The sequence below is a fragment of the Platalea leucorodia genome (assembly GCF_965183815.1).
Source record: "Platalea leucorodia genome assembly, chromosome: 5".
NCBI classification, from domain to species: domain Eukaryota; kingdom Metazoa; phylum Chordata; class Aves; order Pelecaniformes; family Threskiornithidae; genus Platalea; species Platalea leucorodia.
In genome coordinates this window covers 26,601,141-26,623,316 of record NC_138827.1, presented here as the reverse complement: position 1 = coordinate 26,623,316, position 22,176 = coordinate 26,601,141, and the positions used below count along the sequence as shown (strand labels likewise).

Here is a 22,176-nt window from a genome sequence, read left to right as displayed (position 1 = left end):
GGGGGAGAAGGGGGGAGAACCATTTCATTCAAAAAACCATCCCATACCAATGAAGACAATAATTTAGCTATTCATTTTAAAATACATTAAAACCGGTCCTTTCATTTCCTCACATCAGAACAAAAAAAAAAAAAAGGGAAAAAAAAAACAAGATGGAAAGTAGAAAAGGAAAAAAAGTTGACCCCTCGGGGAGCCCCCGAGTATATTTGCAATGCAACAAATCTGCGTTCAGTTATTTCTCAGCGTTACTTGGAAAATATTAACCTGACTGTAACTATGAGACTGACACCCTCAGACCTCCCCATCCCACCCACCCCTCCCTCCCCAGCAACTTTCTACAGGTAAAGCACAATTAAAATGCCTAGGAAAAAGAAGGCAAACATTTAAAAAAAAAAAATAATCGTATTACACACTAAAAAAAAGGTTTTGTCATCTCATGTCTTGCAGTCAGAATAATAAAAACAAGCCAAATGTTCCCCAAAAACATTTCAATGAAGGGGTGCGGAAAAAAGACATCCCTTTAATAAAACATTATCAACAAATATCGTACACAAACTACAATGTATAATAATTACTTTTTTTTTTTTTTTCCCCTCTCGGTAATTTTCGAACCAGACTACAAGGTAAGAAAAAACACTGAAACAAGATACAATGCTTTCAATAATCCGCACAAAGGTCAAATCCAAGGGAGAGAATATTTTACAGAATATGATATACATGGAGCAGAAATGGGAGCTGGAGAAAAACAAAGACCAAACTACAGGGTAGTGTCATGTACAGAGATTCCCAACCCGCCGCCTTGGCTCGTCCCTTCCTCTCCCGCCAGAAGGAAGGGCCTTTGATGCTTGCCATTAATTTTTATTTTCTTATTACAGAGTGAGCCTACAGAATAGCAAGGTTACATTTCAACAACAAGAATTCCTTAAAAAATATCTCCATCCAGTTCCAAATCGTAGATAAGTGAAACCCTGACAAGAGCACATCTCTAAAGAAAAGACACCCCCCCCCCCCAAAATACCCCCAAAGCAAATAACCCCCCCCCCCCAAAACCCCAAAGTTAGCTGGAGATCACAGTTTCAAAGTCCCAGGTCAGATTAACCCTTTCTTTCGGTGGATTTAAAAAAAAAATATTAAAAAAAAATCAATTTTTGCAGTGAACCAGCTGAAGGACTCTGGGGAAGGGAGGGACAGAGATTTCTTCTTGTACTCAGAGAGGGGGGAAAGACTAACACAGTGCATGCCACAGTCACAGAGAGCAAGATCACGATTCATTCGAGGATGTGATCCTAGAAGGGGTCACCTGCGTTAACAATTTTTTAACGAGGTGGTGGAGTCTCTTCCCCAAAGCAGATCTTGTTAACTGGAGGAGGAAGCGTTGTGCTGCAAACGAACCAAAAAAAACCCCAAAAATAGAAGGGAAAAAAAAACCCCAAAACCAAAAAAACAGGCCTTCTGAACGAAAACCACCATTGTAAACTGTCCAGTTTATTTAAAAAAATGACTACAACAGAGACAACATGAGATTTCATATCTAGACTAGCTTCCTGGTGTCGCACGGCACAAACATACAACAGGTTCGGTTTCTGTCTTTATTTAAAAGAACAAAGCAAAGAGATCGGAGTTGGGTGCTAGAGGCTTCCGTTTGTTTCCAAAAAGAAGTGTCATGTACATATATAAACCCTTCCGCACAAAGAAGGGTCTTGTCATGTCTTGAAATATTTTAAGTTTTGTCCTTCATGTTTTATGGAATAAAAAGTTCAGCCTTTTTATTGCATGAAACTAAACCTGGGGTTTTGGCCCCCACCACGCGTCTCCCTGCCCATACACCTAGCTTCTTCTTCTTCTTCTTCTTCTTGCATAATTCGTTGAGATCCTCCGAACGGCAGCTGACTCTCTTGATCCTGGAGAGGAGGAGGGGGAGGGAAATCACACACTCATCGTCATGCTGGGGGAATACTGGAAGAGAGACAGAGCCAGAGTGAGAAACCAGGCGGGCCAGACCCCCAGACACCGAAGGGGGGTGCAAAAGGAGGCTGATGACAATTACACAGCAACCTAATTGGATTTAATAAATCAGGACGAGAGGATATGCTGGAGACTCGAATTTATCAGGGCATAATCTACTCTGTAACTTGCGTTTCCAGGGACAAAATCAGCAGAACAGTATGGGGTGAGATGCAATTTAAAACAAATAATTAACATGCACATGTGTATATGCTGCTAATAGAGGAAGAAGAGGACGGGTGTCTGCAGTCATGCACAGCGCCTTGAATCAGTAAGGTCAGCACAGCTGCCTGCAGCCGCGCCGGCTCCTCTCCATCCCGTGGGATCCTCTCCCCTCCCTCGGTACAACCCCGTCCCATCGAGGACCCAAGCTTGCACCCACAGAATATTTCTTCCTCCCCACTTTCTGTCCTGGAGCAGCTCACACACATCACAGCCCAGGTCCAAAAGGCACCCACCGCCAAGCCCACCCGCCCCTGTGCGGGGACGCCCCAGGGAACGTCCCCCCGTCCCCAGGGGGGCACTCACTCACATTGTCATTTTGGAAGGAATGGAGAAAGTTGCCTCCCAGCTCCCCGTCATCTCTTGGAGTGCCCGGGGGATTGCTAATGCCACTTATGTTGTTTGGAGAATTCTGCAGGAGATGAGGGGGGAGGTGATGAGCAGGTCCCTGTGCCCCCCGAAATGCCATGGGGGCAGGATGCAGTTCAAGCTGCCCCAGTAACGCCCCCCTGACATGTCCCCATCCACTGGGGTCACAGCGGCACCCCAGTGCCGAGCAAAGGGGGGCCCACACACCCGCTCTGCAACTCACTTACTTTTGGAAGTCCATCTATGTCTCCTGACCCTGCGCAGGGGGGACACAAAAGAGGAACAGCCTTATTGAGCATGCAGCGGTGGCCCCCGCGCCTCCTTGCCCTGCTCCCCCCAAGACCCTCCTTCTGATTTCCAGCCAAAGGCTCTGCTTCGAGCAGTGGTCCAAACTGGGGGCTGACCCCGGGACGGGAGCAGGCACTAGGATGCTCTGCCAGCATACCCGGGGAGCGAAGGCACGGTGGGGCTCCCCGAGCCGCAGCCCCCCGCGCGGGTGCTCACCTAACGATCCATTCATGTGATGGGGCTCCATGCCGCCCATGCCGCCCATGGGGCCGTCAGAGCCAGGGCCCATCGGGAACTGTGGAAGAAAAAGCCACAAAACCAAAATCAGCCACAAAACCACCCTGCACGTCTGCCATGGCCCCGGAGGTTCCTGGGGACCATCCCCTCCCTAGCCACCCCTCCGGAGAGGGGAGAGAGGAGGGACACATCCACCCCTGAGGCTGCGGGGCACATTGGGGGCTCATGGTCCTGTGGGTTCACCTATAACATTTGGCCGGACGGGTGTGGGCAGACCCAGACCCGTGGCAGTGCAGAGGGCTCCCTCCAACCAGCATTTAACAAGATTTAAGTCTGCCCGTATCCCGCAAAACACAGCATCTCACCAGGCACACAGCTGCCACCACCTTGGCCGGAGCAGCAGGACCGCCGCTCTCTTAATAAGCATAAAAAATTAACAAAGTCACCGAAGAGTTAATCGCTTTTTGATGGTTTGTTTTATTTCTGTTTTGTAACAAATGGCTGAAATCAATTAAACTGCTTTACTCTGAACTGATGAAGTTAATTATGATTTGTTATGGTATCTGATATGTAAATTATTAGAAAGCAGACTTACATTCGATCGACTGCCTGCGGGCGGTACTGGATTAATCATTGTGTAGATGTTGTCACTTGAATTTGTTGAATCTGTGGAACAGTGAAGCCCAATAAGTCGGGTGATTAATTCATTTCTTAATTAAAACAAACTCATGCCACTTGAACTCATTCTTTTGTATTTTATCACCTAAAATTCCCTCTAAGTACCACCATTTTCTGGCTAATTTGTATTTAATGAAGATCCACAAAGTTTTTAATCACAGAAATTCAACTGTGAAAAATAATTCAACTCCTGGCTGGGAAGCGTGGGGAGGTAATTCCTCGCCGTGTAGCACTCCTCACCTCCCCACCTCCCCGAGCCCCACAGCATCCAAATCTGTAGGGGGATATAGGAACATCCCCAAATGCCATCCTGAAGCCAAGTGGCCCATGCCGCTCGCTCCCCGGAAAGGCAAAAGCTACATACATCGGTTATTGCCGGTTGGGCAGGGGTTGCCCGTGCTCGGCGGTGCAGCCCCAGGGATGGGGGTCTCCTGACAGGAGAAGGGGCAGGAGCCCGGGAGGGCTGGCCCCTGAGAGGGGGATCTTGGGGGACTCCTACCTGCGGGACTGGGCATGATGGGTGTCCCTGGAGGACCGCCGCCGCCGGGCGGACCCTGCGGAGAGACAAATCGGGGCTCAGCTGTGCAAACGCGAGCATCACCCACCTCTCCATGTTTTGAAACGCCTCCCCCAGCTGGACCTTGCACCCCCCAACACAGCCCGGCCACCCCAAAGGCTCCAATTCCCCCCCAAACCGCATGAGCTCCCCAAGCCATAATGTCTCTGGACCCTGACAACAGCATGGAGAGATGGAGCAGGAGGACTCACCACGTATGTACCAGGCGATGAAGAAGAGTATGGGATCTATAGAGAGAAGAGAGCCAGGTTCAGCTGTGGGGTGCATGAGGGCTCCCACGGGCTGGACCCCAGCAGGGCACAGCTGAGAGCCCCCGCTGCCTCTCCAGCCCGGCCAGGATGGGGGTCCCAGGGCCCAGCAGCCCCCACAGCTGCACCCTGCCGCAGCAGAGCAGCACAGGAGCAGGGCTTAGGCTTTAGATGCAGCGCCTAAACAAGAGGCTGGGGAACCCCCTCTCGTTAGCAGGATTCAGCTAACAGGGAACTGGCCTCATTTGCAAGATGGTCCCCAAACAGCCCCACTCCTCCTTCAAGGACTGCAGGATACTCACTGAATTAGCACTGCTGGGGTTCGGCCACGGTCTGCCGGCACCCGGCCCCCTGGGGTCAAAATTAAACAGGGAAAAAAAAATATTGTGTTTTTATCAGTATGGTCCCACAAAGCCCAAGTCAGCGGCCAAACATGCCCGGTGCGGGGTTTGCCTTACATGTTAATTCCAGGCATGCCGGGACCTAGGGAGTTGGGTGGAGGTCTCATGCCGCTGCCGTAGTTCTGCAATGATAACCAAGGGTCAGTCTACTGTAACGGGAAGGGAAACCAGAGAAGACAAGAGAAGGGAAAAAAACCCCAACACACAAACAAAAAACCAAGAGGGTTAGTTTGCAAAAATGAGCTTTAAAAAAAAAATTAGATGATGATGAATGTAGAGGCAATTAGCAATTGTGTTTGTTTATAAAAAAACCAGGCAGCTGAATATGGAAGGGAGCGAGGCTGAGCCCCAAAGTCTTACACCAGCACCCTCCACCCCCCACCCCCCCGCCCCGGGTCTCTGATGTCACGCTGGTGGACGGAAAACAGCCCCCTCCCACCTCTGGGAGACAAATCTGCCCACAGCCCCCAGGCACCAACAACAGCCTTTTGGGTTTGTCTTTTTATGCAGGAGAAAACAGGGGCAGAAAGAGAAAAGTTGACATCGCTTGGAAGGTTATTGCTGCAGCGTAAGGATGGGAAAAGGCTACATGAGCTCCCCCCGAGATGGAGCATCCCCTGCTCCCAGGATGACAGCTGGAGTAGGGAAAACCAAGCCAGACTTGTTTTCCCGTTGCTTCCCAGCTCTCTGCTACATCCCCCGGAGCGGGTCTGCAGCCACAGAGAGCAGGCGAGGGCAGGCAGCCCCTCGGGACTCCTCTCCTGGCTTATTCCACCCCGGCTTAGCCTCCAGCTGGGACTGGGAGCCTCAGATCTGTGTCCCTCATCTCCTAAAACCAGCTCTAGTACAAAGCCAAGCCCAAGGCAGCGAAGGAAGAGGAATCCCCTGAATGCCGCGCTCCATTTGGTCTGCGCTTTGCTCCCTGTGCCCTCCGGGTGACGTGCAGCCGGATTTAGGTCGCGTTGCCACTTCTCCCCTCCTACTTTCTCCCTGCAATGCATCTTTTTGGGCTGTATTTCTGCCATTTAGAGAAAAAATTGCTAGGGCAGAAGGGGGGATGGCTGGCCGCTTCCTATTTCGCAGCTCCTCGGAGTGCTCCAAGCTGGATTTTAAGTGCAATACTTCAGTGCTGTTGATTTTTCCCTGGATTTATGGATGCACCGGAGCACAGTACTCTGCTGAGGGCATTGCCAAAGTTTGTTTTGAAGAGGCAGAAAAGGGTTTTCCCCAAACAAATTACTGGCAAGTCCTTAATTGATGGAAATTCCAGCCATTTACACTGAATAGCAGCATTAAACCCCTTGTTTAAAAAAAAAAAAAAAAAAAAAGCTCAGCATTTTTAATTGGAGCTGAAAGGCTGGAAAACGAAGCCATCTGAAAGATGCTCAGGGAGGGTGGGGAGGGAACACAGCTGTGCCGAGCAACCTGGATGGCGGGCTTTGGCAAGCTCTGGCAAGACACCGCTGAAACCCAGTTTGCTACAGACCCTCTTCACAGAGGCACCAGCAAACCTAATCCCGGCTTCTGCAGAGCTAAAACTGCGACTACTAAAGGGAAAAAGGCAGCGGTGATCGGCTGCAAGGGATGATTCATCACTGGTGCGTAATAAGTAGCTGTTGTCAGGATGCCGGGATGTCCTGGCTGGATGCTCTGCAGCCCTTTGGAGTAATTTAAGGAGTATTTGGGAAAGTCCTGATGCAAAGCTTAAAGAAAAAAAAAAGTCCTGGGCACACAAGGCGTGAAGGGCTGCTGGGCTTGGTTCGATATTTTTGGTGGTTGCCTGCGCTCGTTCCTGGATGGCTGCGGGGAGGCAGCGCCCCGTGGGTGCCAGATTGGGAAGCCCAGCACTTCCCCGGGGGAAGGCTGCTTTTTAAAAAGCCTCTCCCTAATGTACGTACACAGGGAACGGCACAGTCAAAAATAAAGCTCTGAACATTTCACAACTCCTGCCGGCTCCCAGAGCTGCCGCCATCCCACGCGGCGCTGAACGCGCGCTTGCGGCTTCCAAGTTTCGCGGCGAGCTTTGCAAGTGGGAAGCGAGCAGCCTCCCCCAGGCAAACCGCCACCGCTCTCCTTGGCGCAGGCCGTGCTAACAAATGCCATTTTTTGTGGGTGCAGTCCTCCAGGAAAGGAGGATTTTAAGCAGAGCAGCAGCACTCAAAGCATCCCTGGCTTTGCTATTGGAGGGCCTGTCTGTGAAACGCTGCTCGTGCAGGTTTTTTATCCCCTGCCATAGCATGGATCTGGGTGCCTGTGGGGACGGCCGGGCATCCCTGAGCAGCATCCTCAGGCTGGTGTAAAAAAGAGATGACACAACTCCCTCTTTACACAATATTTGCTTATCTCAACAGTCTCCAGGGGAAAAACAAAACAAAACTCCAGCGCACCCGCTCGTCTCTTGACAGACTCTGATCCTCGCGCTACAAGCTCGACGTAGGCGACGATGCAGAGAGGATAAACCTCCAACCAAAATATGGTAATCTGGTTTTGAAGTCTCGTAGAAGGAACAAACAGGAGTGAGTCAACAACAAGCCACTCCGTAAAGTGAATCAACGGAAAGACAGCATATATTAACCCAGATCTGCTTAATTTCAAGAGTTTACTCCCCTTTCCTGAAATAGAAGCTCAAGCAGGCAGCAGGAAGGGCAGCCGGAGGGGAACCTCGCAGAGGAAAGCCTTATTCCCCTGCTAAAGGGATCTTTGCCATTTATTTTTATTTATTTATTTTCAATGCAAGCCTCCTTTCCCTTTCCTGCTGTTAGGGTCATAACTATTTCCCAGGCAGGCAGTGTAATGCACTCAAAGGCTGCTCCGGCGCGGCACTAAGTGCCATCCCCTTTGACGGAAGGGCAGGAGGGAGGTTGCAATACCCTTAATGAGCTCTGAAGCCCTCACTCATGTTAAAAGGAGGGATTTCCAGATGCAAGACTAATGTAAAACACATTAACACTAATGGGGGGACAGGGTGTGGGGGGGGAACTCCCAGCCCTTTGAGCCCCAGGAGGTTGTTTCGATGGTGCGTGGCGTTTGCCGAGCTGTAAGATGCTTTTTGGCACTGGGCTTACCTGCGGACCGGGACCCATGGGGCCCATCCCTCGCGGAGGATTCATCCGTTGCATGGGGCCGCCCATGTTAGGGTGCCCTGTTGGGAGGAAAGTAGGGGTGTTACATGGCACAGCAGCCACTTCAGGTCCCAAATTAACAGCTAATGAGAAACATTAACATTCAACCCTCCTCTGCTGGGTTTACCTTGCTGTCGTGTGGGATCCATTGAATTGGGCAGCAACGGCTGTGTACCGGGAACGGCACCCGGGGGCTGTGAAAAAAAGGGGAAGAAGATTAAAAAAAAAATAATTGCTAAAATGCAGCCGACAGAGATAGATTTGGGTTGAGGCTTTAGGCTTTCAGGGGGCTCCTCGGTGTGCACCGCCCCTCCTGCCACAGCACAACCTGCGGCTGCCCAAGCATCCTGCATCCCGCTGCATGCCGCATCCCGGGCATCTTCTTACAGCCTCTGGGTGTTTGCCTCCCCTTTCCTTTCGCAAACACTGTCTAAAAACCAAACAAGGCACCAGCGTTTCCTCCTCTCCCAGCAGCCTGCGTGCTGTCAGGCTGCCGTATTTTACGGGAGTGGGGGAATGTCTGGGCTGCATGAGGCAGAGGCATCAAAGCCGGCAGGGGAAGGAGATGGGCAGCGTGGCTCCCCAGTACTGACACAGCGCCAGGACCAAACCACGCAGGTTGCAGTGCTTCACTGGCTGCCGATGGGGAGATGCTCCGTTTGTAGCAGACCAGCATTCAGACCTGTCCCCACACAGGCAGGAGGGGAAGGTGGATGCTCCCCCTCCCCAAACCCAGCTCTGCTCAGGCAACGCGGCTATTTAAAGTTCAAAGGCTGCTCCGAACAGATAAAGGGGGAGAAAAACGCAGATACCATCTGCCTGGGGGAAGCAAACTGTAAACAGTTTTGCTACAGCGCTGCCTTTTATTTGAATACCGACACAGACAGATCCCACTGCTGGAGCACAGCGTAGGCACCGGGTGTGCACAGCCACGCCGAGGCAGAATCTGCCCAGTTCCAATTTTTTTGCAGCTTGGAAGCTGGCAGCAGGAGAAAGATAAACCAGGGGCGTTGTAGTGATGGATATTTACACTTCTGTTGCCTGACCTTCCTGCCTGCCTATTTATTCCTCTTGTCCCTCTGGAAGTGACCATAAGCTTGCCAAGCTCTGGGTAAGTACAAACCTGTGTTTCATATGGGGTGTTTGGAGGAAAAAAATTACATCTTTCTAATTAACTTTACCCACTCCTGGATGCTCGACCCCGCAGCAAGAGCAGCCACCCCAAACGGGTCCCCTGCCTCTCCTGCCTGCCCCAGCTCACCATGCTTACCTCTAGCGGTGCTCGCGACCAGCCTGGGGACCACAGGAGGACAGGGGCCCGTTAAAACTGCCCCATGAGAAGGTGCCGTTGATTAATACCTTGCTAAACCAGCCACCAGTGCCCTGGGTGGGAGGCTCTTCCAGCCCAGCTGGGCTTGGGGGTCCCACATCAGTCCCCCTTGAGTTTTTCTCAGCTACATCTCAGCTGTCTCACCATCGTTTTGCAAGTTCCAGTGCTTCAAGTCTCAAATCCAGCAAGCACAAACACGAAGCAAGCTGCTACATCCTATTTCCTGACTATTCTGCTCTTTCTGCTAATAAGAGCTATATAAATATAATGTTGTTAGCCAAAAAACAAGCTCCCAAGACAATTTGTGCACAAGTCACCTTTGCTACTCAAAGGAATTACAGGTTTCCTTTAATTTCCCTTTAATGACAAGTGACCTCTGGTTCAGTCATTACCCTATGGATCTGCACATCATTGTTGGGAACGAGATGAATTCCTCCACCAAAGGCCATGCGTTCAGGCAACGCGTGGGGTGGAAGCCTCCGTCCCTAAGGCCAGAAACAAACTGCCCTTGTTTAAGCTGGGATAAGAGGATAAACCCAACCCCAAAAATTCAGCAGTGACCTGCCCCGCTTGACCCCGCCGCTGATCTAAGCGCTCGGTCAACCTAGCAGCAGGATTATCTCCATCACTTTAATTTTCTGCGATTGCAGGGAAAATCCAGCTGGGCAGCGAGCCTGCGGCACGGCACGGCCATGCTGAAAACACCACAAATAAAAAGTGGCACATGCCCCACCACTGTTCACACCCTGGATACGCCCAAACCTCAAAAAAAATTAAAATAAAATGGTTATGTGACACTTGATGCTCCAGCATCAAGAAAACAAGAGGATGCCCAAGGGAGGTGATGCCTCCCATCCAAACCCAAGGAGCGTCTGCAGGACACCTGGCCTTTGTCCCCCTCCCCAAATAAAAGCCATCCCCAGGAAACCCGCCGGCATGGGGCCCGGGAGCGCAGTACCTGGTTGCCCATCCTGATGGGGGGCCGGGGACCTCCGGCGTAGCGCGGCGACATGAACGGCTGCGGGGACACAAAAGGGAGGTCAGGGCCAAGCTGCAGGGAGGCAGCACGCTCCCCACGCACGCCGGTTAGACTGTACACACTGTTTTTGGTTGTTTGTTTTTTTTTTTTTTTTTTTTTTTTTTTTCTGGAGACATCCTTTTTAAAAAAGTTAAGTTTCAAAAGAAAAATAAAAAAAAGGTGTCCGGAGTCCATTTTTTAAACATTTTGTCTGTAGATTTATTGTTTGAGAGCGTTTGACATCGGCAATACTAGGTGAGGCTGTTAAAATTAGTGCATGGGAAACCCTGAGTGTTAGATACTGTTCAAGTTTAAATATATAGAGATATATTAAAAAAAAAAAGTGGCAAATAAGCACATACAGACACGCACACACAAAAAAAACCCCAATGCTAAGTACTGAAAAAAAAGAAGAAAGACTTAGTTACTTTTTTTTACAACTGCTGCTACTAACAGAAGCTTAAAAACCCACATCAAGTTAAATTTCTCAGGCTACCTTGGGAAGGTAAAACGGTCTGATACCCACAATTGATTTCTCAGTCCATTGACAACTGCACATCCAAAAAAAGAAAAAGAAAAAAAAAAAATGGGAAAAAACCAATACTTCGCTTCGGAGCTGGGGGTGCCCGGGGGGATGCTCCCCGGGGGAGCGGGTACCCGCTGGCCCAGCATGCTTATAGAGGGGAAAAAAAAAAGGCAAATCGAGCGCACGTCCCGGTTCACAGCCCTACCCATCGCTAGTGTCTTTACCTGACTGTGGGGTCCCATCATGCTGTTAGGATTGTGGGGTGGAGGCTGTGCGTGTGGCGAGGGCTGTGACCCAGGCGGTCCCTGTGAGGTCAGACAGTAGAAGGAGGTTATAGATTAGCACATGAAAGCGCAGAAAGAGCTAAAAAAAGGATTGACGGGTGGACCTGTTTTGTCAGGGAGTCAGTTCTCCCATTTTTAATTTTTTTTTTCTTTTTTTCCTCTTTTTAATTTGAGTTTCTACTCATTTGTAGCTGAACAATGAATAATGATATATGCAAAAAAAAAATATTAAAAATCAGAACATCTGTCAAAATACAGCAGCCACATTGACAGTAAACGGTCCAGTAGTTCAACCAAGTCTGCAATGATAAACACACAGGGAAACACTTTGCAAGGGCGTGCAACGAGGAAGAAAAAATATGCAGGAGAGGACCAGAGAGGTTGGGGGAAATACAAAAAACACCCCCAAACAAAAAAAAAAATATCATTTTTTCCTCTCTTATCCCAAAGGTTGGAAACACCTCCGGGTTTTTTTTTTTTGACCGTGGTTCACTGGAGGTGCTGGAGCGAGCGCAGAGGACGAGGAGCACGTCCCAGCTCGCGCCTGGGCAGCGTTTGGCCGGCACAACCAGGGCTGCATCGCCAGACTGTACGGATGCAACATCCTTCCTCGAGGTGGATTCCCTAAGGATGCGAGTAAAATGGCTTGCGAGCAAAGAAAGGATGTCTAGGGGAAAAAAGGAGAGATTAGTCGGTGCAGGTTTAAGGCTGCAATGCAGCAGCCGCTGACATTTTGGGCTTGAACGCCCACTTTTTTTCTTTAAAATTTCCCTTAAAAGCACAAAATGAAAATTTGCCTGGAAAAACCGCGAGCTCAGTGCAAGAATATACCGGTGTGTGTTAACGTAAGGAAAAAAAAAAAAAGTATTTTTTGAGTCAAAGGAGGTGTAATTGGTAGCGAAAGCAAACGAGCTTTGTCAGTAGGTGATGGGAAGCGACGGCAGGCTCCAGGACCGGCGCCGGAGCAGATGTTCTCTACCTGCCTCGTTACTAATTTCAACAAGTGTTCGCCTTCTAGCTGCTGCCAGCAATGGCATGGTTTGTTACCATGAGCAATTTTCTTAATTAACAGACATTAATTAGCCATTTAGCAATTTTGCAAGCATTTGTTTAGCAGCTTTCCTAAACATGAATACCACTGTGATAATGGTACTGATTAGAGGGTCCCCTAATTAACAGTACAGGGAAGGAAAATTGAAATCACATAAATTAAAAAGGGAGGGGAAGTTAATGAAGGCAGGACATATTTGCACCTGCAAATCTTTTGTACAGTGGAAACTTGAGTGCAATGTAAATAAAGTAAGAGGGTGGGTTTTTTTCCCTCTTTTTTTTTTTTTTTATTTGAACGGTTCAGCGGCGAGATGGAGCCAAGCAGATTTAAACCAACAGCCTCCTGCCAGCCTCCCCGCTCCAGCCGCTGCACCCAGGGAAATGAAGTCCCACCATTTACACCACCATTTATTCTCCAGGAGCCAAAGGCAACCAGCCCCTGCCCCTCCTGCCTCGCAAACCTTGGCTGGAAGAGGTCACAGCACCTCAGGACAACCCTCCCGGTGCCCACACAACTGCATTCTCCATCCATGTCCCACCACAGTGAAGAAGACAAACCTCTGTGGTCCAACTGTGGCATCAACCACCTTTAGCGGAAGTCATCTCCATGCATGAAACTTGACTTATTTTTGCTTCTGAGGTGGCTAACTCTGTCTGCGTGAATGCAAACCACACTGGGGGCAGCAGCCACCTCCCACCACCAAGTTCATGGAGGACAGCATCCCTGAACGAGGTCTGGCCACCACCAAAGCCCTTCCTACACATCACAGCTGCAGGATTTGGGGTAGGGAAGATTGGCAAAGGTGAACGAGTGATGAAACCAAGTGAAACCTGAAACCAGGACTTGCAGAGGCCAACCCTCAAGTCCCATCAATGCAAGAGTCAACAGGTCCTCCACAACGCCTGCCTTGCTGGGCTGCAAGGAAGAGGTCGTTGTTATCCAGGTACTGACTGGACAGGCATGCAGACCCCATCCTGAAGTTATTAAACCCCTGATTAAACCCCTGACATCCTGCCTCTCGTATCCCCTGGCATGTGAGGGTGTATCGAATGCATGGGGGACATAGCCACCTACATGCACCCCGGCTGGGCCCAGAGGTGAGGCTTTGGGGCTGCATTTAAAGTCTTCGGAGCAAGCAGTGTTTGGTTATTGTAGAAAACGCATCTATAAAAGACACGGCAGCATTTTCACTGGAGAAAAATCCCCTGCAGCAATCGGATCCGGAGAGCATCAGTTGTTTGTGCTGCTGAAACACATCCTCCGGAGTGCGGTCGTGCCCCGCTGCCCCAAGGCTGCTCCTCGGGATGCTCCAGGCTTGGTGCCGTGCTTTGCTGGCCAGCGAGCATCATCCTCGCTGTCGCATTATCCCATGTGGAACTGCTCCCAGCAGAGACTTCTGGATAACATGACTGCAGATGCCCAGCTCGTGCAAACGTCTCAGCAGGCAGAGAGGAGACGAAATGGGCTTTTTTCTTTTCTTCTTCATTCTTTTTTTTGTTTTTCACGACAGCAATGAGCAGCAGCATCCGAAATGCTCGCTCTGGGCTGCAACCGCCGCAGCCCCCTCCTGCGCCCCTGCGGCACGGCCGCGCTGCTCTGTCAGAAACGCAGACCCTCTGGATATTGTTATCTCCGTAAATATTTGCAGATGTTTCAGGGCCGGGACCTGCATTCAGCCGGGAACGCCTGCTGGATCGGTTGCTTTTTCGCACGGGTTTCCCTCGCTGCAGAGGAGGCGGCAGATGATCCCAATGGATCACGGCGGTTGAGACAAGTGTTTTGCAGAGATGACATGTGGGCTCCAACCAACAGAACAACCCTTTTTTCTTAAAAAATGTGTATTTAGCAGTTATTAACTAGTGCTGTTACAAGAGGAGGCTGAATGCACACACGGTCCTGCTTCCTCCGCACCACCTCCCTCCAGATCCCAGATGCCCGAGCGCTGCACACCCTCAGCAGAGCTCCATCCGACACACTGTGCTGGGTGAGCCGGGCCTACTCTGCAGTTAATTCACTTTCATCTCATGACCAGCACTCTCCCCAACCAAAGAAACCCCATCATCTCTCGAGTTCTCATTTTTTTCTTTTTTTTTTTTTTTCTTTTTTTTTTCCAAACTGGATGCCTTGCATGGGGGGGTTACTCTTCACCTTTCTGTAGCTGCCTCAAAAAAACCCCAACAACCAACCCCAAACAGCTAAAATGGTGTTAGAAGAAACTGTTTCCAACAGCTCTTGCTGCCCCAACCTCCTCTCTGCTTCGTTTTTTCCCCCCTCTACATTATGGGGACTTTAAAAGCCCAACCTGGCTGGTCAGAAGACTGAAGTTTGCTGCTGCCGCTGCTTTCCAAGGGGAGTTTCCAGGCGATCAGGTTATTTCCACTCTGTCTTTCACAAGCTTGACTCCTCAAACTTCTTGTAAAATATTAAAGATGGAAAATGGCACGAGCGATCGTAGCTCTGCGTGTGTCAATTTATGTTTCCAGCGTAATTCACCACAAATGGATCGTGTTTTATGGGCTACATACTTTCAGCTAATGGGGGAGTTTTTCTATTTAAAAACATTTTCAAGCACCTCTGGGGGTGGCAGCACAATGCAGGATGGTACGAGAAGGCAAAGCATCACTGCCACGAGATACCGACAACTTAGAGTTAGCAATAGGAAGGCATCTTGTGTTTTAAAATACCTGCCCCTGCCTAACGGTTTTGACATTAGAAAATACTAAAATATATTAGATGGATATTAATTAAAGATGTGCCTGGGTTTATTGGTTAGAAACTTTATTCCTACTGAAGGAGAGAGAAGTTTTGCAAGTTGTCAACAAAGAAAAAAAAAAGATATCCCTGAAGGAACCTTTAGGAGAGATGCTCCAGGTGCCCTCGGAGAGGAGGACCACGGCCACCTTCCACCACACGGTGCCGGGTGAGGACTCAACCACACCTTCCCGAGAGAGGGCAAGGCAAGGCAAGGCAAGGCAAGGCAAGGCAAGGCAAGGCAGGGCAAGGCAAGGCAAGGCAAGGCAAGGCAGGGCAAGGCAGGGCAAGGCAAGGCAAGGCAAGGCAAGGCAAGGCAAGGCAGGCCAAGTTCCTCCGCAGACGGCGGAAGGCAGCCGTGGGCAGGAGCTCTGCCTCGCCTGCAGCTGGGGCTCCCAACTGCAGAAGCCTGGTTTTAAGGAATATGTTAAACACAAGCTCTTCAGGAAACAAACCCATGTCAGCTGGAGCCAAGAACAGTCACCTCCATCTGGCTGGAGCACCCGAGAGAAAGTTGACTGCAAATCCCACCATATGCTCCAGACGCTCGGTACAAAAGCCTCGGGCATCCTACTAAACTTCCAGAAAAAAAACTTTCTCTGATGCTTGCTTTTCCTTTCCTCCAGCTCATAAGCCACCTTCCTTCAAACCCTGCCTGGTGCAAGGCTGACATGGAGCTCTGCCCCGGGATTTCGGGAAGGGCAGTCTGGTTTTACGGCTCTTGTGCCACCTTGCTGGAGCTGGCTGACCACAGCTGGTGGCATCTGTGGAGCGGTGGCAAATCCCACTGAGATGTCAGGACAGCTGAGCAGGGGGAAAATGGTGGCATCCAAGGAGGGAGCAGGACAACGTGGACCCTTCCTATTGCTCCTGGCTTTACCATCTTCATTCCCGTGGGTGACCTTACCCAAAGAGATGCACTCCAGGATGCAAGGAGGAGAGGCGGGGAGGGCAGGGGGTGTCAGGGGGAGCCCCCCGGGCTCCAGAGCCCCCCCGTCCTACCCGGCTCCCGAGGTCTCTCTGCATTAGGGGGCAGTGTGGGAACACTGAGCAGCCAGCGCTTTGTTTTGGTGCATCTCGGCGCCGAGCTGCTGATGCATAGCTAACGCAGCCGCCGACATTGATTTATGGTCAACTTTCCATTTCATCAGCGTGCGGGGTACGGGGCGGTGTGGGGAGTCTGCACTGGGGAGATGAGGCACAGCCGCAGTGGGGGGCTGCTGACTGGGTGTCGTCCCCCCCCCCCGTTTATTTAGTGGTAGGAAGGTGTAGCATTAATTGCTTTCAATTTTTGATTTTCCTTTCTACATTTCCCTGGCACCCCCCTGTCCCTCCTTTGAGGGATCTGCACCCCGGCATCAATCCAGCTTTCAAAACAAAAGCAGGAACGCCTCCGATGACCTTTACGAGGATGAGCAGAGGGTTTGTTTGCTCATCTCAAAGGGACAAAGAGAGAGATTTAAATAAAAGCATCTACCCACGCTGGCAATCAACCCGGCCACGTTTTGTCCAGAGCGCAGCCCAACGCTGTGCCACCGTCTGGCACCACGCAATGCCCCGGCAACCCAAGTGTGCCCAGGGCCTCTCCTTTCCCATTGTTTTGGGAAGGTTTTGGGAGATTCTGCAGGCTGCATTCCCTTTGGCCTGCAGCCCGAAGGTCACTGCTGAGCCCCAGCACAGGGAAGGGCTCTCCCTGTAAGACGGCGGCTGCGAACGGGCACTGCAGCCTGGGCTCCTCCTCTCTTCTCCCCTTCCCAGCGTGTCACTTCTCCAAGCTCGCTCCCGTGGGGTTTTGGGCCACTAGCTCCCAGGAATGGTCCGTATCATTTTTTCCCTTTGCCAAACAGCGGCACACATCCAAATGTGCAGGGCTGGAGGGGTTCATGAACCCCCAGGGCGGCAGCATGGGGTTTCTGCAACCTGAGATTTGCTGGTGACTCCCTTCTCAGCTCCCGGCGTGATGCTCCACCATGCCAGGACAGGATCAGTCCCTCTAAAACCTCTCAAAACCCCATGCCTACTATCCTCAGGAATATCCCTGGAGGTCCCTGGTGCCTGCAGTACGGTGCAGAAGAGCAAGACGCCGAAACCAAGCCCTCTCCATCCTCCAGTCTCCTGGCACAGGGGAGGCACTGGCTGGGGTGGTACCACCAGGAACCTCCCCCACTCCCACGGCTGGCATACCAAGGGTCAGGGAGAAGTCCTTTGCATCTCCTGTGACCTTTTTGGTTTTGCCCTCTTAAGTTCAGCACTTTGATTTCCTACAGAGATACGAAATTACCTCCAAGCTGTGACCAGCTCGCTGCTGAGCCACGAGCCCACCTCTGCAAGGGCTGATCTCCAGCACCTCCCAAAGCTGGAACGAGCTCCAGCACCCGCAATAAATCAGACGGGCTTTCATGCAGGCGATGTTCAGACTGTGTTAAAAGGTGGGATTTTTCTTCTCCTCTGCATCCCCAGGGCTGGGAGGAGAAACCAGATGTTGGAGGGCTTTCAGGAAAGGCAGGCTCTTGAGATGTCACATGTGAGCCATATGCATCGGCACCCGTCCTCTCTTCCCTTCGGCAGCTCCGGGGACGGGCAGCATCCCCGCACACAACAGCTGCACCGGTGCCATTACTTCTACTGGCTTTTCAGGACCCCCCTCCAAAGGTCCTAAGAAAGCAGGGCTGCTTTTGAGTCCCCCTTCCCCAGCAGCTCCTGGTCCAGCCACACGAGAGGCAGGGAGCTAGGATGGGTTGTTTGCTCATGAATCGGACCCTCGGTGCAAAAATGCTACAAGAGGGCAGAAAGGAAAGCAGGGGGGACAGCTTGGAGGCTGTCAACGGGAAGAGTCGAGACAGGAGCATGCACAGCACATCTGGGGAGATGCGACTCCTCTTCCTCACCTTCCCCTCTCAGGGAAAGCCAACCCATACTCTTGAAGCCTTGCCCTAGCTTCGTGCCAGTTTTACAGCCCTTGTAGCTCTGCATGAAGCAGGAGCCCCAAAGGACAGTCAGCTCCGCCGCGGGGCGAGATCAGGACTTTTGGAGACACATTTGTTGGAAGCAGCAGCTTGGCACTCGAATTGCTGGCAGCAGCTATGACCTGCGAGATAGCATCTCTGCTGTTGGCTTCACCCCGTGCCGCTGAGCGCTGCTACAAGATTCGCCTGTTTTAGGGTTCCCGATCAATATCGGATATTCTTACTTTGTCAGAAGCATGTTCAGGAAATGGGATCTCTCTAAAAAAAAAAGACGGGACCCTCCTTCCCCCTTCCCATACACACGCAAACGGCGATATCGGGCTCAGATATCACCACAATAAATCACAAGCGCCTTATCAAGTCTGCCTGTCTACTGCCCAAGAAGTTCTCCCATATACAAATCACAAGCCCAGATAAAAAAAAACAGCATGCCAAAACAAATATTCCTTTCAACTCTTATCCCATTTGTTACACGAACAAGTGTTTCTTCCTCAGGAAGGAAGATTTTAATGCACCGAGAGCTTATGCTGCTGCAAACCAGTGTGGTTCATGGCGTGCAAAGAGATTCCAGAGAAATCCAAAAAAACCCCATGGTTCAAGTTTTGAAAACTCCTTTTCTGCGTGCTTGTCGAGATCCTTTCCATCAGCGTCACTGCAAACATACGTTGCCCCCTCCTCAGTCACAGCTCGGCGCAGGAGAAGGAAGGAGCAAGGGGACTTTGGGGACTTTGCTAGGTATTTGCTTACAAGGTGCCTCCACGGCATTCAGAGACTTGGCTGGAGCTGGCTCCTGCCTGCAGCCGCAGCCAGCGTTTGTTAATGCTTTCAGTGATTGCATTTGGAAAAAATCAAGCGGTTAACCAGAGGGGGGGGGGAAAGTTTCAGGAATCAAAATCCAGAGTGTTTTCAATTATGCACGTCTGTTAGGACGGGAGAACAAATACAATTCCAACCCAAATACAAACCAAGCAGCTTTGGAAAAAAACATTGGTTGTAAATACCCAGTAACCTCTTCGAGCAAGAAAGAAATTTGCTTTAAGGCCACAAAAAAATAGAAAGCAAACGTGGAAGGACAGCAGAACACAAGTTATTCCTAGACAGGTCAGCTACACGGGCATGCTGCTTCCCTAGCATCCCCTTGGAAAAAAAACACAGGCACGACAGCGCTAACAACCAGAGCGTAAGCAAACACGTGCGCGGTGTGGAGGCGAGCATCGGGAGGACTGGCAGCCTACCTGGAAGAAACCGGGCGGGATGGGGCCCCCGGGCATCCCGTCGTTCGGGGGAATGTTTCCAAGCACGGGACTCGGGGCGGCAGCTGCGCTCTGTGGGGAACAAAACCATGACAAACACGGTGGGTTTGAGTTGGAGTTAAGAAAAAAATACATTAAAAAAGCCGCCTCCCCTGCCACACCACATTGAGTCAATTAGTGAGTTACCTCCAGAGCCCCGAGCATTGCTCCCCATGCCCTGAGCATCTTTCTCCTACAGGGGAACAAGCAGAGGATGCTCAGAGCCAGAGGGGTACCGGCCTCTGCAATTCACCCACAAAGAAGATGGCCGCACAAAAACTGGGGATAATTCTGGGGCTTATTTATTCATTTACCCAGGCATTTAGTCTCGTTAATCCACCAAGGAGTCTCATCCAATGCGTCACTTTGAGGCAGAAGCCGTTTTGAGGCTTTTTAAATGCTTTTCTTACCCCACCTCCCCCTGTGCACCCACCAGTTTCGTTCTGTCCTCCAAAAAAGATGCTTCCCTGACCTCACCAGCACACCAAGGTTTTATTATGAATTTCCAAATTCATTGCACCCAATCTGTGCGTGTCACTCCCGCTCGCATCTCCCCAGGACAAGCCACCTGGGCGGCTCCAGCCCTGAAAAGGAGGAATGGGGGCGGACACGGGGTACCTAGACACCCCGCTCGCTCCTGCTCAGCATCTCTGTTTGTATTTACTTTCTTACTGTGCTGTGGAATTGGCAGTGCTGGGAAAGCACCAGTGTGATGGGAGGCTCCTACCCAGAAGGAAAATGGTAAGTAAAAGATCTTTCCCTAAAGACAACTGCCAGCAACATGTCCCTGCTGGGTTAGGAGCAGCACCTGTGCTGTTGGAAGTGCACTCGTTTACCCACCACCAAATGAGCCCCCATTCCTGGGGCAGTTACAAGGGAGCCTCAGTGATATTAATTGGGTTTGAATCACTGAACTACTCCCTCCACAAATTTTTATGATGGACTTACCCACCTAAAACCACGTGGCAGGGCCAAGGAAAATCATCCACCACAAAAAAAAAACGGTGGAAAAATTTTCCACCAAGGCAACCCCAAAGGCAGATGGAGTATGTGTGAGCCTGCTCAGGCTTGGTTTTACCCCAAAGCCTGGAGCACCCTGACCCCACCAAACCCTGCATCCCAGCAGCAGCCGAACCAGCCCCGGCCCCCGGCTGCATTCGATGCAGCAACAAGCACAAGACGTGAGCAGAGGGGGGAAGCCGGGGTGTCAGGCCTTGGGCAGCCCCGAAAATTAAGGATTATTATTATTAAGGACTAAGGCTTGCCAAGGTGGGACCCCAATGTCGGGTTGGGAATCTCATTATTGTGAATCTGAAAGCCTTGCAGAGGCAGGAGAGCATCATGCTAACCACTGCCTTGTGCCTTCCCAGGGGCCATCCCTTGTGCCCCCTCCATCACGCTCTCCGTCAGGAGCCGGCGTGCAGGATGAAGGCCAGGACCACACCAGTCCAGTGGTTCCTTTTCCCACCCCAGCATCTCAGAGCTGCAAGCGCCAGAGATGACAGCGCAAGCTGATACCCCAAAAAGAGACCCCCTTCCTAAAACAACCAGGGTACGCCTGCGGCTGTGAGGTCCTGCACCCCTAGGCACGGCCCATGCCATGCTCCCCTTGTTCCCCTGAACGAGGCATCCCAAGCAGCCTTACCCACATCGACAGCAAAGGCCAGATCTGAGTGTTTTTACAGTTAATAAAAAAAAAGTCCTGGCAGGAAAAATAAGCCTGCCCATTCCAGGCTCTTTTTATACATCAGACGGCAGCAAAAATAGACGGGAGAGGGAGTGAACCCAGTTCTCCCCCTCCCTCCATCCCCCCAAGTGGGTCAGCTATAAAAGTAAAACCAAATCTTAATCCAAGGCCATGAACATATTGCAGTTTCTCTGCAAAGCAGATGACGGTTCTTAATGCAAAAATATATAAGACCGAGCCCCAAACTGCAGCGAGCCCATTTGGAATTTCCTTTATTAAACCCTCTATCACGCAAAACGCTTCTCTCCCAAGGCGGCGAGCACTGCAATAAAGCTGCCAAGGTGATATTTTATGGTTTCAAGAGATTTCCAACACACCATAATCCTTCACTGGGGGAATCTCCCAAAGCAAAATGGATCCCGAAGCGGTGGGGAGTGAGGATGGACACGTATCTGGGGATCCAGGGGTAAAGTACACTGCCCTCCTCCCTCCCTCTGCAACAGGGAGTCGAGGGAGGAGGGCAAAGCAGCCAAAGAAAATCTTGAAGCAAAATGCCCATTTTTCGACAAAACCACAGAGTATTTTTCCGTGCTAAACACCCCAAAACCTCACCTATGCCTTCGTGGCATAAACGGGGATTTAAAGTTCCTCACACATGTGGTGTTTGGCAGAACTCAGTAATTAAAAACCCACAAGTGCCCTGAGCATATTGTAGGATGGGAGCCAAATTGGTCAGCCCTTGATGAATGATTTACAAGGCTGCGAAGTGACATTTTATTTCTTTTTTTATTCCCCTCCCCATCACCGCCGCTAAGGTAAACATGGAGGCACCTTTAGCCCTGCTGAAGCGATGGGAGCGCAGCCGCAGCTGGAGCAGCTCTGCAAAACCCTGGGGATGTGCCAGAAAAGGAAGAAAAAGGGGGAAAAAAGACAGTGGGAACAAATTTCTCAAACCCTCAGGGTGAGCACCCAAACCCCAAGGGCTTTCCAGCACCAATTTCCAGAAAACCAGGAATTTTTGCCCTCCCAGCTTCCCCCACCCAGCTTAATTTCACCATTTTGGTTAAGAAACTCTTTTTAGGGACTCTGGAGATTTCGGCTGGAGTTTGCCTGCCAAGCCCCTTT

The 22,176-nt window shown here is 50.8% G+C and overlaps 1 protein-coding gene across 3 annotated transcripts in view; it reads right to left on the bottom strand.

Moving 5' to 3' along the window:
- Positions 1–1,050: 1,050 nt before the first annotated feature.
- SSBP3 (single stranded DNA binding protein 3) overlaps positions 1,051–22,176 on the bottom strand; it is a 54,525-nt gene continuing 33,399 nt past the window's right edge. Inside the window, exons 5-18 of one of the 3 annotated variants that reach the window (XM_082313392.1) lie at positions 19,308–19,397; positions 11,245–11,325; positions 10,435–10,494; positions 8,274–8,340; positions 8,090–8,166; positions 5,082–5,146; positions 4,926–4,974; positions 4,567–4,602; positions 4,298–4,352; positions 3,716–3,786; positions 3,100–3,178; positions 2,823–2,851; positions 2,537–2,638; positions 1,053–1,956 (exon numbers count right to left, since the gene is read on the bottom strand). In XM_082313392.1, coding sequence (XP_082169518.1) covers positions 1,927–1,956; positions 2,537–2,638; positions 2,823–2,851; positions 3,100–3,178; positions 3,716–3,786; positions 4,298–4,352; positions 4,567–4,602; positions 4,926–4,974; positions 5,082–5,146; positions 8,090–8,166; positions 8,274–8,340; positions 10,435–10,494; positions 11,245–11,325; positions 19,308–19,397 — 891 coding nt within the window. In that variant the 3' untranslated portion in view covers positions 1,053–1,926. Of the gene's footprint in view, positions 1,957–2,536; positions 2,639–2,822; positions 2,852–3,099; positions 3,179–3,715; positions 3,787–4,297; positions 4,353–4,566; positions 4,603–4,925; positions 4,975–5,081; positions 5,147–8,089; positions 8,167–8,273; positions 8,341–10,434; positions 10,495–11,244; positions 11,326–19,307; positions 19,398–22,176 lie in introns of all 3 variants that reach the window. The other 2 variants (XM_082313393.1, XM_082313394.1) reach the window with 2 other exon arrangements.